The sequence below is a fragment of the Sceloporus occidentalis genome, unplaced genomic scaffold (assembly GCF_023333645.1).
Source record: "Sceloporus occidentalis isolate IW3139 unplaced genomic scaffold, rSceOcc1.0.p SCAF_85, whole genome shotgun sequence".
NCBI classification, from domain to species: domain Eukaryota; kingdom Metazoa; phylum Chordata; class Lepidosauria; order Squamata; family Phrynosomatidae; genus Sceloporus; species Sceloporus occidentalis.
In genome coordinates, this window is record NW_028317065.1 from 1,580,596 (window position 1) to 1,594,705 (window position 14,110).

Here is a 14,110-nt window from a genome sequence, read left to right on the forward strand (position 1 = left end):
AAATAATGGGCTGCTGCGTTTTGGGTACTTAGGTGGCAAGCCGCTGCAATCTCAGGAACCTTTAAATTAAAAGCATGTGTAAAGTACAATGTTGTTATTATGCCGATTTCAGCAAAGCTTTGTGTTTCTAACCATGTCAACTGGAGTGAGGAAATAGCTACTCATTCTGCTCATCGTTCCAATAAAATAAACAGTACAGAGTAGTTAAGAAACCTTAGAAGGTACAAAAAGTTATTGGATAGTGTTATGTTATAGTGCAGCATATTCTCTTTTCAGTATTTTTTGTACAAGAAAAACTTTCATTAGATATTGTATTGATTAGTAACAAACCAGTCTATTCAGCATTTTTTGTGGCCCAATAAACTAGAATTTTAGGGCTGTCCTGTTGTTTAAAGTCTGTGGATTGCAGAACATTGCTACCATTGAATAATGTTTCCCCATGAAATATGGTCAGGCCATGAGCTCTTGTTGATTGTCCATTCCATTATTTATACATACAACTATCATAGTCGACAGTTTCACACGTCTGATCTGATAGTTCTACAAGATTATTTTATGATAATGCAATATTTCCATGGACACAATATTGTGCTTTTACATGTGAGCCTCAGACTGCAATAGTGCTTACTACAACAAAGCTTTACCATTTCTCGCCTTTTCTTTGATATTACTTGTTTTGAGATTGCCCCATTCCTCTCTGAGAGACAGAGGGCCTTCTAATTAGGCTGGGAATCCCAGTCACAGGATACGGCACTCTTTGTCCAGGTGCTGCTTGCTGTTCATTCTCACGCATTTCTTGCCTAATCTCACGAAGGGCTTGTCCTGGATTGTTAAGCAAACGCTGGAAAAAACTTTCATGTGTTATGGCCTTCTCTTGGCATCGGAATGTTAATGCTACTCCACTTTGAGACTTCATTTCTCTGGAGAAGCCATCAGAAGTGCCATCAAAACAGCGTCCGATAGCAATTTCTTTGGCCAATCGTGGGTTCTGATCTGTCACAGTATAAATGCCGTAGTTATGACCTAAAGGGTCAAAAGGAGCCAACATACTGAATTCACCAGTGTCATTTCCTAAAGCCAAAGGAGGGTGGCGTGCAAGATATTCTTCCAGAAGCCTGTTCACTTCCACAATACGACAGCTACCTTGAGGAGTCACCACAACCTGGGTCCGATCTACTAAACTCTGGTCATAAAGCATTCCACTGCACTTGAATTCGACACAGGCTGCAGATGTGCTATGCACATCCAAGCCTCTAACACTACGGGTATCTCTTAAACCATAAAGCTGCCCTTTAGTCCTTGAGTTACTCCCTCCAATATTCCTAGAGCGAACCATGTACTCCTGTGGACCGTGGATCCTCACTTTTATGTAACAGGCCCGAAACTCTTGTGGGTTAGGCCACCAAGATAAGTACCCACCAATCCATGAAGTCAAGTCTGTCTCGTCAAAAGGAACAACATTATACTCATATTTGTCTACTTCTACCCGGTAGAATCTAAAGTGATTATCTGAAACTGGTGCTTCCTCACATCCACGCAAATTTCGATAGACATATATTGGGCCATGGTTCTCATCAAAACTGTTTGGGTTTGGTTTGGCAAGGTTAACTTTGAAGGCGGTCTTTTTACCAGCAGGGTCATCATGGTCAGTCCGCTGGTAACCCAGCTTGTTCAAGTAGGGTTGAGATACACCAACAATATTTGGGTTCAGTTTGGGAGATGATGGAGCAGCTTCTAACTCTTCTCCCCCCATTGTGGCAGTAACATAGGCAGTGTAGGCATCTGGCTGTTGAGCATCACAGAAAGCTGGTAGACATGCTCCATTTCTTCCTGTGATTACACTATCAAATCGACCCCAAGCTCTTGGATTTGATGGGAATCCTGGCATGGGTTCTAGATTTATGAGTGTCACCACTACCCCCTCCAGCTGTTCATTAGGTATGAACTTCTCATTCATATAGGCTCGAACCTTTACAAAACATCTCCGGAATTCTGGAACATCCAGATTGAATAGGCGTCTTTCTCGTATCTCCAGCTGTCCAATTAGAAATGACCTCTCTTCTCTTTTTCCCCTCCTTCCACCCTTAACCATCTGTAAATTGCTTTCTTCTTCCCAAATTCCAGTCTCTTGGTTCAAAGACCAAAGTTTCATTTTCTCAAGATGCTGGAGCATCTTAACTTGCTCTGTATTGAGCCTCACCTCCACTTTCCCAGTCTGTAGCAATGAATGTGTAGTATCCTCTCTAAAGTCAACAGCAAACATCCCATAAGTCCTGAGTGGGGAAATATCCCCATCCCTGTTAACAAAATTTAGGTCACTGGAAGCAGCAAAGGCAGTGCTCAAATTCCTAGGATCCAGAAAGGTCACACTGGCCTTGACGGTTCCCAAATAGGCTTCTCCATTGGTTTTGGTGAAAGAATTTGGTGGGATGACTAACTCTCCCATTGGATCCTCTTCCCCTGATTCCCCAAGAGAAATTACATTTGTTACTGTAGGGTCAAGATCAACTGGCTCTTGTCTTCTCATTACCTTGACATCTTGAAACACAGTGCTACCTTTTGGATCAAATGGAAAAACTTTGATTGTTTCCAAGAATCTATCCTTGGGATCCACAAAAGTAACCACCAGCCTTTTTGTTCCTTTTGGCACTTCTAAGGTAAATTCACCCTTAAATCCTGTGAAGCCCATGTTTTTACCACTCACAATGATTTGTCCGAAACGCAGGGGCTCCCCGCTGTCATATGAGGTCACCCTTCCTCTTATCAAAACTTTAGGTTGAATGCACTGGGCACACCCACACTCCACCACCACCATAATTGGTAGTATGTATCCAGGACACTTTACTTCTTGTAACTTCATTCGTTTTACCCCGCAACAATAGTCTACTTTATCTTTGCATAGCAAGTCTGAAGTCATTTGCCCAACACACTGTATATTTGGGCACTCGCCTACGTTGTAGTAGCTAGAACCAGATCTTTTTTGATTGCAATCAACAGGGAGTTTAACAAGATGTTCCAGTGGTGATTTGTTACAGCCAGCTTCACCTTTCCCTACAGTAAAATTACAAGGTTATGGTTAATGAGAGGAATTTTAGTAAACACAAATTTGAACATAATGATATCTAAATATACTATCCCAGGAAAGTTATAACTAGATGGGCAAATAAAAACCACTTATGCCCCTTTCCCAACAACTCAGGGTAATCTGAGCACGGAATTAGTGAGAGCAGAATGGCAAAAAACAGTGATAATGAAAGGATGACAAATAACATGGAAATTGAAAAAGAAAATACAATAGTGCCAAGAGTGTACAAAAAGATGAAAACAGGACTGATTGATGGAACATAAATAATTCATAAACTACAATTTATACAACATACATTAGCGGGGATAAAGTGTATCAATAAGTATACTTTTCCTGACACTATTTTGTTTATTGACACAGTTGAACATATGGAGCAACCATCATCTATGCTGCGAATTCATATTCGGAAGATTGTGTGACAACATAATTTAAGTGATGAATGACTATAGATAATCGGTACTGCACATATCCTTATGTACACAACTATGTAAAAGCAAAGTTCTTAAAAGCCAATGTGATTTGGCTGTTGTGGATTGCTACAAAAGTAATTAAGTCTTAAGTATATTAATCTGTTAAATGATTTGTATTTATCAGTAGATGATAATGTGGTCACAGGGCAGAAAACACATTTCATGCAACTAAGTATACCTTAAGTATTTTTGTCATTTTTCTGTAGTATAGATATATTAGCATAGTCCAGAATCAACTACTATTAAAACTTCAATTAACGTCTATTTCACACTCATCATAGTTATTATTTTGTATTTTATTTACCTATGACAGTCAGTTGGGATATTGAGGACTTGATAACTCCTAGTCCATTGCTAGCCTTGCACTGGTATGCCCCAGCCTGGGCCGCTGTTATATTATGAAGTGTTAAACTCTGTTCATACTTGAATGTATGTTTATCAAGTAATGTGCCATTGTGGTACCTGCATGAAGACAGTGAGACAGAAATATAAGGATACTATATAATTTCTATAACTACTTTAATAGAAAGAAGGCGCCACTGCTTTAGGTTTGGATATGATGGTACAAATGATTACTAATAGATTTAATATACATAGTAATATAGCGTATATAGTAATATTAGAGTTCTTCTAGAGAGAAATTACACAGTTTAGTAGATCACATAATAAATAGTGAATTACTATGGTTTCAATGCAGCATTTTAATACCGTCGAATGTACTATAGTTTTATGAGTCGGCCCCCAGGTATCTACAAAGACGCTAGTCAAATTGCACTGCTCTCTCATAAGAATTAAATAAATTAGAAACATTACCCCTTTAACAACACAAATTTTATTTTATTTTAGGACTATATAAAAGTGCGGAAACTTTTAGAACTGCCCTCGTATATAAACCATCATCTAGAACCTAATAAAATTGGAAAAATTGGTTTTTCCAATTGGTTTCATCTATAGAACTATACATAACTAGTACAGTTGAAAAAAAAATATATTGTATATACAGTATATGTATAGGTATTTGTCTCGATTTCGGAAACATTTCATTACGTTGCAGGGTTAAAACTGGAATAGATACATTTTAAATTTAAAAATGTAAATTATTTTTTTTTTAAAACATATCTAAATCTTTATATATCTGCACTAGCAAATTTTCCTACAGCCATCCCACAAATCTACTAAGTGTAAAAAAAAATATTTAAGGTAAGAAAAAGAAAAAGACTGCTAATAACTGCATAATAGGGTGACTGACCAGGCAGCAAAAAAACCACATTTGTTAAAACAAATGCTTCTGAAAACACTGAGACAGTATTTTACACCTCAACATCAGGGTGAGGAAGAGAAAGGCATTGCTATTGACAATGTGCATGTCATTGGCTCCTGGAGTGCAGAAATATCTCTTCTTCGTGTTTGTCTTGGTGTTCATCTTGGTGGGGGAAAAAAATCTTTCTATTAAGTGAATAAGCGCCCGTTCCTGTGTTCGGTTCGGGCGAATATTCGTGTAGATTCTTCGTGTTTGTTTTTCTTCTTAGTTTTTTGCCGTTTTTTGTAGAAGGGGTTAATACGGGGTTAATGCGGTACAGACTACGCAGAAACTTTGGGGCCAGGATTTTAAATGTCCGGACGAGCAACTCTATTGGTGGCCTGCAGGGGCCTCCTCTGCCATCAACCAATGAAGTACACCTGTACTTCATTGGTTGATGGCAGACGAGCTCCCTGCTGGCGACCAATAGAGTCGCTCGTACAGACTTTTAAAATCCTGGTGCCGCAACTTGGCCGGGAGAGACCACTGGTCTCCCCGCTCCAAGAGTTAAAAGTCCGTACGAACGACCAATAAAGTCGCTTGTACGGACCTTTAACTCTTGGATCAGTTGGTTGATACCAGAAGAGACCCCTGCAGGCGACCAATAGAGTCGCTTGCACTCCTGACGGGGAACTTTTCCTGTCCCCCTGCTCCATTAACTTCTGACGGATTTCCGCTTTCGGTAACTCCTGCGATGCTGCGTAGATAAGGTAGGCTAGATCGGGAAGGGACCAGGGAGATTAGTAGATAAAGACGAACACGAGGATTCTTCGTGTTGTGTGTCTTCGTATACGGTTTGCTGCCGCCATGTTCGTATGTTTAGTATTTGGGCTGAACAACGAAAACGCACCCTTCGTGTTCGTTTTCAATTCGTCTGAATACGAATGCACAAGTCTAGTAATTAGCTACAATCGGTGACAGTTGAAGAGGATGTACTATATAATATTATGTCCTCTATTCTTAAGGCGTTAAATTTGATGGCAAGTAATAACCATTTGGCCCATCTAGTCTGTCCATTTTTCCTGCTGTATAAACCTCAAACTTTATCTGGCACTTGTTCTTGTTTTTAGGTGAACTGTATCTCCAGCTACTCCTCTTATATGCACTTGCTACATAGGAAAGAACCTCATTAGGGCACCATACCAGATAAGTGCGTGCGCAGCCATCTGCAACAGCAGCAACAGCACATGGATGTCACATTACGTACATTTCCAAGATGGGGTGTTACTGCAGTAATGTCACTCCTCGAACCTCCTTAGTCCATTGTTCTTTCACAGCTAAATTACTGTAGCTTTTATACTATGACCTTCCTGTGTCTTTCCTTTAGGTTTCCATATTTGTAGAAAAATCCAATTTTAAAAAATACGGGGTTAAAAAGGGAACACTCTGTGACCCTTACATTGAATAACAAGGAAGTGCCCTAAGTGATTTACAGTAGAAGCTATAAATTATGTACCACATTACTATTAACTAAGAGTACATCATTGTGTTGCAAATCATATAATTTTATAAAAATTGGAAGTAACCTAATGTCAGCCTGAGTGTCTGTTTGAAGTGGCTTTTGACGTCACTCCAGATATTACTTTATTGTTTTTCCTCCTGTTTTCATGAATAGACTTGCAAATTCAAATACTGATATCAGATTTACTATAAATAAAAGTGACGCATGGGGTGTCTTACGTCAGATCATGTGAAATCTACAGTAGCTTACAGGAAGCAAAGCCAAGGTAAGAAGACAGAGAAGTTTAGTAAAAAAAAGTTTCAGTCAAAAAAACATCTACTATATATAGCAGACTTCACATTATGCAAAAAAATAAACAATGATGCTATCCTCTCCCATGATACCTTGCTCCTTACCAGTAATATTTAGTGGGTGGTGGGTTTCCAGTAGCTTCACAGCACAGAGTAACCTTGTGTCCTACCCTTCGGATCTTGGAGTAAGGATGCTGTACAATATATGGCTTTCCTTAGGAGAAAGAAAAAGGCTACAAACAAAGCCACTTTACATTTAGTGTACAGAGCTGTAAAACATAGGTTCTCTCCTCTGCTAAATGCTGCTGCTAGGCTTATCTTCCTTGAATGCAGCTCCTCTTCTGCTTCCCCACTCTGTGAAACTGGGAAGCAGAAGAGGAGCTGCATTCAATGAAGATAACTGGTTCCCTATTACCTTTAGAATTAAATTTTGAATCCAGGTACTAATATATAAGGCCCTCCATAACACTGCTCGTCCATACATTTCAGCCCTCATAAGCAAGTACTCCCCTACTCGATCCTTACGTTCTTCCCATGGGTTAAGGCTCTCCTCCTCACTTATCACCACATCCTTTCCCCGTCAACAAGATTTCCCTCGGGCTGCCCCATATCTCTAGAATCTACTTCCACCAAAGTTTCAGCATTTACCCTTCCAACATTCAAGAAACATCTCACCATACCACATACCACCCTAGCTGCTAGAACTTCCCTGTCACTGATACAACCCCACACTACCTCTCACCTTTCTCTGTTCCTTATGTTTGTCCTCACCCCATTCCCTCAAGATTGTAAGCTTGCGAGCAGGGCTCTCTCGACCTAATGTATCGGTTTGTCTTAGTCTGTCAATTCTGGTCTTGTTATACCCCTTGAATATATGTATTGTAAGAAGTGCTGCGTAATCTTAATCTGGTCAACAAAATCTTGAAATATTGAGAATTTTCCTTAGTGCAAGCTTTACAGAAAGACCAGTCTTTATACAACTTTACAGAAGGGTGTTTTTATGCAGGGATGTTGCTAGGGGCTACTGGGGCTACTGAAGCCCCAAATCTTGACTTTATAGCCCCAAATGGAGACCCTGGAGAAATGGAAGAGTTGAGATAAATAAAAAAGAGAGAAACAGAAAGGGAAGAGGTAGAAGAGGAGAGAAGGGGCCACTCCCAAAGCAGACTCCACTGCTATCTGATCTGCTGTGCACTCTAGCCTGAATCTTTTGAAGACCTAGCAACATCCTTGGTCTTATGCACACTAATATTACTTTTTTGTTAATCATAGGGATAACCATACATCTGGGCCTTTGGGTTGTGTTTAAAAAATACTGTAATTATACCATATTTTCTCACCTTTTCTCTTTAAAATAGTCTCAAAATATGACATTCCAGTGCTGTTTGTCAGGGTCTGCAAGGTTACAGAAGAGAAACCATCCTTTGCCACAGTGATGTTGAAAGTATCTTCTTTGCATAGTCCAATTACTCTGAAGTGGCCATGTAGGTCAGTACTTCCCAGCAGCTTGTCTGTGAGGAACACCTTGGCATTTTTAATGACAGATCCTTGGCTAGTGTGGACCTTCCCCACTAGTGTGTGAATGGCACAAGTACACCCACTGCAGGCTGGTAGTGGCATCCAGAAATGAGGTTGATGAAAAGTTGAAAGAAAATAAAAATTTACAATATGAAAAATGTTGGTGCCAGTGGCATCTTTCATTAATACTTTGTCAAGAACAAAAATACTAGATTAGACACGTGGAACAGCTGAACAAAATCATCGTCTAGCACCGATGGACAAACTGAATCTTGTAACATCCCTTTAATAGTGGACACATAATCTTGCTAATCATAAAGAACATGAATCTTCAGCAGAGAGACTGGTAGAATAGAAACATAGACTTTGACTGCATACCTGCATATCTCTTGACTAAAAATACAAGAGATATTTCCTACCATTGCATGGAGACTTCTGACACTTTTGAACTTGGAACGACTTTCCAACACAGGAAATGTCCTTGCTATTGCAGGTCCGGCGTCTGATGCTTCTTCCCATTCCCTTTGTACAAGGGGTCCACAATCCCCAGGGTGACCACTTCCCTTCTGAGTAGTATGGCCATTGTCAAAATCAGTTTGTGTGAACAATTTTATTAAACATATGCAGCTATAAAATGGGGGCTTTAAAAAGTACCTTTCAGGTGCATCTAATGTCATTAACATGATGTGCAGAATATACATTTCTAAAGTCTTCTATACTTTAACGTGAAATTCATTGTTACTCAGAAAGTTAACTTGTCCAGTCTTTTCAGTATCCTACTAAACTATATGGATAAGTTGTGTTTTACTTTTACATTCTCTCTGTTAGAAGGATGAGGCATGTAGTCCCCACCATTTTGCTAATGTGGTCTTAACTTACCATTGTGTTCTGAGTTCATTTAAACCTACTATTACATTTTTCATTACCTTCTGAAATAAGTTCTTACCATATTTTGGGAGTAGCAGTGCAAGATGGGCAGTGGCCCAGGTAGCACATGGTGATATGAATGCTAGAGTCACCCGGCAGTAATACCCCTTTATCACCTTTTTTTTCCCAGTAACTGATGTGATGCAGTGTAGGAAGTTACCTCCAACTGACACATTTAAAATCCAAGCTTTGAACAATGCAGTTGTGACCTTTAACATTATAGTCAGTGCTTAAAAGGGTCACGGAAACTGGTCTACCCATATGATTTTCCCAGGGCTTGCCACTTTACCAGGTAAGAATACTGTTGGTAAATACCAGGGCTGTCAGCCACAAGGTAAAAAAAAAGTTTTAATACTTGTCCTATCAAAGAATGCTTTAGTGAATAGAACCCATCAATGCTGCTTAGTTTCTCACCTACACAGGGGCTGGAGTTGCAGACTCTCCTCTCCGTAGCTTCCCCCACACACCTTTTCAGACTCAAAATACCCAAAGGCTGAGTATAGATGCAAGAACGATGCCTGACCTGAATCCCTCTGGAGCCACAGCTGGTCTGGGAACACGAACTCCATGGTGACCAATGAGACGAGTAAAGCAGATCTGGAGTGAGGCATAAAATTGTTAGTTCCCATGTAAATATCATTTTTACTCAATATGGTGTACATACCAAAAAATATAATCCAGTGCTCCCACATATACAGTAAATATTTTTAAAGAACTGGGATCATCTTCGTTTCTATTGGTTTATTTATTAAGGTACCAACTTGCTCTTATGCCAATAAGTTTTGGAAAATAATAATGCAACAATATGACAAGCTCAATATTAAATGTATGAAAGCTGCTTTTCAATAGAACATTGGTACTGTTAAATTTGTGCTGACATTGGCTTTAAACCTAACTTGTGTTTCCCATGGAAATTCATTGACTCAAAGAGATGAATAGTTCTGATATATTAATCCATACAGACAAGCTAATTCATTTATGGCTCATAATAATATTTTCAAACTACCAATTTATATCTTTTTTTTGATTAGGGTGTGTTTCACGTGAATATATATAGAGATCACACACTCAACACACGCTATTAAGTGTTACAGCGAATCAACCTTGGACCTACCATTGTTTCTATAATGTGTAAATCTTTGGTGTCTTATTTAACACAGATCACTTACCCAGTGGACACTGAAATCTAACATGGTAGTTTGAACACCTCTGGTCTTTGGGCTGCTCTTTGTTAATGCACCAGAACCCCTTTTCTGGATTAGAGTGTACAACCTCCTTTGTTTGTTCGGGAGTTGCCCAATCTGTCGTTCTGGCTTCAAGGGCAATAGGTCGAGAACACAAGCGATCTTTATAATAGAAGCGAATAGCCTGTACTGTTTCGTAATCCCCTTCCCCTCCTGGGTGGTCTATGTTAAACCAAGATGTCCACTCTGTGGCACCTGAAAAGGGAGATGAGACTGTCTCAGTTGTATAGTTGACTGAAGACAAAAAGCAAAAAAAAGGTTATGATACACAAGAAAATGACCACATCTTGTCAATAATACATTGGAAAGAATGGAGCAAGTGATATTTTTAATACAAAACAAGGAAGCATAAATCAACCAAACAGGTTTCATAGTAGCCAAGGAACATATGGGGTATAGGCTTTTGCAAACAGGCAAGGTACTGAAAAGATAAAAACAATACATGTTTGGTTTGAGTTTGGTTTTACAAGACAAAGGGTATATGATATAAGACACAGGTAAAATATTGAGGGTGACGGTTTAGAATTAGTAAAAAGAAAACGTGTAAAGAAGAAAGAGAACAGACCTATCATCTCCCTCTACATGAGTGTGTGTTTCTGTAACCCTACCCCCGTAGCTTAAAATATTGAATTTGATTATTTTGTTTCTAGACTAAGGGCACAACATAATTAATTAAAACGTACTTCACATGCCAGTCTCTGATTGTAGAATATGGAGTGGTGTAACAAAGGAACGTTTCAGGCAAAGAGAGCTGTTGAACTTGCACCATGGTTACAAATACCACTACCAGAAGTTGGTGTTCCATTGACAGTTGCATGTAGCCTCATTTGCCCTTGTATAGTCCACTACCACTTGTATGAAAGTAGGGGGGACAGTGCTGAACGATACTTGACCTAATAAACACCCCTCTACAAATAAACACAGACACCAGATTTGGATGTAAACAGGCCACAGCATTTATTGCATATTTCAAATACTGTATTAGCCAAGAAACAGAACCATAAGTATTAAAACATATTATAAATAATCGAACATTATGTTACTAACTTAGAACATAATTTAGTAAACTAATACAGAAATATCTAAAACCCTCCTTGCTAGCCATCCACCACAAAAAATTCCCCAGGTTCTCACCTCCCCCCTCATCCAACATAAATCGACATACCTCCAATAAATCAAGTGCTAACCACCAGCCGTTTACAAAGCTCGGTGGGCACGTCCACTGATAACCAACCTTAACACATGAGAGGTTAGGGGAGGGATTGAGACCCAACTCGACTTCCGTACCAATCGCTTCCTTTCTCATCCACTTATAATCCCTGACTGGCAACGACATGTCAATCACCACTAGCCACGCTGATTAACTCCTTAACTCAGCGGGGCGGACCCCCCACTAAGGCCATGGCCTACTCGACTGCATCTTGAGTTGCCAAATTAAAAAGGTCTAAACTGATCTCGTTCAAATGAGATCTCGCCTCAGTTGCTGCCCCAATCAGAATATAATGACCCCATGGCATAAATTTGGTAATCCCAAAAACTCCAAAGCTTTACGAAATACCCGAATAAATTGGAAATGAGACAGAAAAGAGTCATCCTGATGAAGAAGGAGGGGACCCTGAATGACAGGATGAACTAAGCTATAGCTCCGTAGAGCCGAAAAGGGGCAGACCACCGACCCTGGGATAGCTCGAAGCCGAATCCACGAGCCCTTCCCTAGCACATCAGTCTTGGAGTGCCGGATCCGAAAGTGCAAAGACACACATCACACAGGACATCCTCCCAGAATATCCCACCTGGGACCGACCTGCTGGGGCTTACCAGTTCCCCAATACGCATGGCCCCAAAGAACGCCAGTGAAAAAGACAAACCTCAAATTCAGATGAACAGACTGAAGCAAGGGCTGAAAATAAACTTACCAACAAAGAGGCCTCCGCCAGTCACAAGAGCCGGAATCTCGTTTCCACCCCTTCAACTCCTGCCTGACTATGAACTCCTTGGTGAACAAAAAGCTAAGGCCCGACAGCCGAGATGACACGGCTGAATGAGATAAGCAAGCGGCCTCCCAGTGGCAAATCAATCAGAATACTCCATAAGTTCGGTCACGAAATGGACCCCACGACTCCTCGAAAAATATCCACTCATCCCATACCTTACCCGAGGTCGCCTTGGAAACCGAGTCCCGAATCCACCCCTTCAACTGTCCATGCATGTGGCGCGGCGGCACGAAACTCTTCCCAATGAAAACGAGAGAGAGCATCAGCCATGATATTACATACTGCCGGGATATGCATCGCGCTACACGACACGTTTAGACAAAGGCAATGAAGCATGAGGAGCCACAGCAACTGGACAACAGGGGGAGATGAGGCCATCAGATTATTAATGACCTGCACAACCCCCAAGTTGTCGCAGTGGAACAGCCTCTGATCACGGATAGACTCACACCAGAGGACCACTGCAACCACTATAGGGAACAGCTCCAGGAACACAAGGTTCCTAGTGAGACCAGACTCGTACCAAGACTCTGGCCAGCTCTCAGTATGGCACCAAAGCCAGCTGACCCTGCAGCATCTGTATAGAGATGCAGCTGAGAATTGGACACTTCTAGGGCCTGCCAATAAGACCTCCCATTATAGGAGTCCAAAAAAGTGCCCCATACTGCTAAATCAGCCCTGGGCAAGACAGCCGTATAAAATGCCCAGGCCGGTATAATTCGACAGGCAAAGTTCAATTTGCCCAACAGTGACTGTAAATGAACGAATCTTCCTAAGTGCCCGAACCCTCACTACCTCAGCCTTCAAGTCTATGAACGGAAGACGACACTCTATAGCCACGGAATCGATCTCGATTCCCAGCCGATTCCTCGTCCGATTTTGCCATGAGAGCTCCGGATCCAGATACCTGAAGCAAACGAACCGCCGCATTAAAAGGTGCATAAGAAACCCTACACAGTTCCGCAGAGATGTCATCATTTACCTTTGGGGGTATCCTATATGTGATCCTATGCATTAATGCCTATATTACAATTTGATGATGTGACACCTTCAATCTCAATAATATTGTCTGGAGCATTTCTTTCTCGCTCTCTCTCCAAATACATCGTCTCATGTCGGCCATACATTTTTAGAGGCCCTAAGACAGTTAAATTAATGGTTCCCATCACTAACACAAAGGATGTGTTATCAATAACACACCAAGCACAGATTTAGATGATGTGCTTTAACAATGTGAAATTAGCAAATTGTACAGCCTCTACAATAATGTTGATACAGCCAGTGGACTTGATTCAATGCTAGAGATCAACCTTTCACAAGTAATTGAACTAAACTGCATAGATTACAATGGGAAAAAAATTACATATATAAGAGTGCAATATATTTAATCTCAAGTATTGAATGTGGGCCAACATATGTGTGTTTTTAGGAATTTCTTTTCCATTTGAATCTATGAAACAAATGCTATTCACTTACCTATAATACTGAATCCAGTCCAGTGTCTTTGTATGTGCTGGTCAATAAGAATAGCTACGATTAAAACCAAACATAACACTGGAAAGCTTGTGGTTCTTATCAGAACCTTTTTACATACCCGTGATTTTCCCAAGGTGCGTGATTAAAAAGAATTGTAATTTAAATTCAAATATAATTAGAAATTATTGTATTTGTGCCACCCCATTGCAGTATAGGAATGTAAGCTCTTTGGGTTAGAGTCTAAGTGATGCATTGTATGAGATAAAAGGTATATTTAAAATACATGAAAAGTTTTGTTCTTGGGCACAATCACTCCAAAAATGTGAGGCTAAAAAAAGTTCTAA

General features: G+C 40.3%; 1 protein-coding gene across 1 annotated transcript; it reads right to left on the minus strand.

The window, feature by feature from the left end:
* Positions 1–667: 667 nt before the first annotated feature.
* Positions 668–11,632, minus strand: LOC149285056 (cartilage intermediate layer protein 1-like). The gene is made up of 5 exons (XM_089495854.1): positions 11,431–11,632; positions 10,222–10,530; positions 6,713–6,821; positions 3,860–4,017; positions 668–3,051 (listed from the first exon to the last, which is right to left on the minus strand). Exons 1-5 carry the CDS (start codon positions 11,630–11,632, stop codon positions 668–670), a joined length of 3,162 nt encoding a protein of 1,053 aa, XP_089351980.1.
* Positions 11,633–14,110: the final 2,478 nt, after the last annotated feature.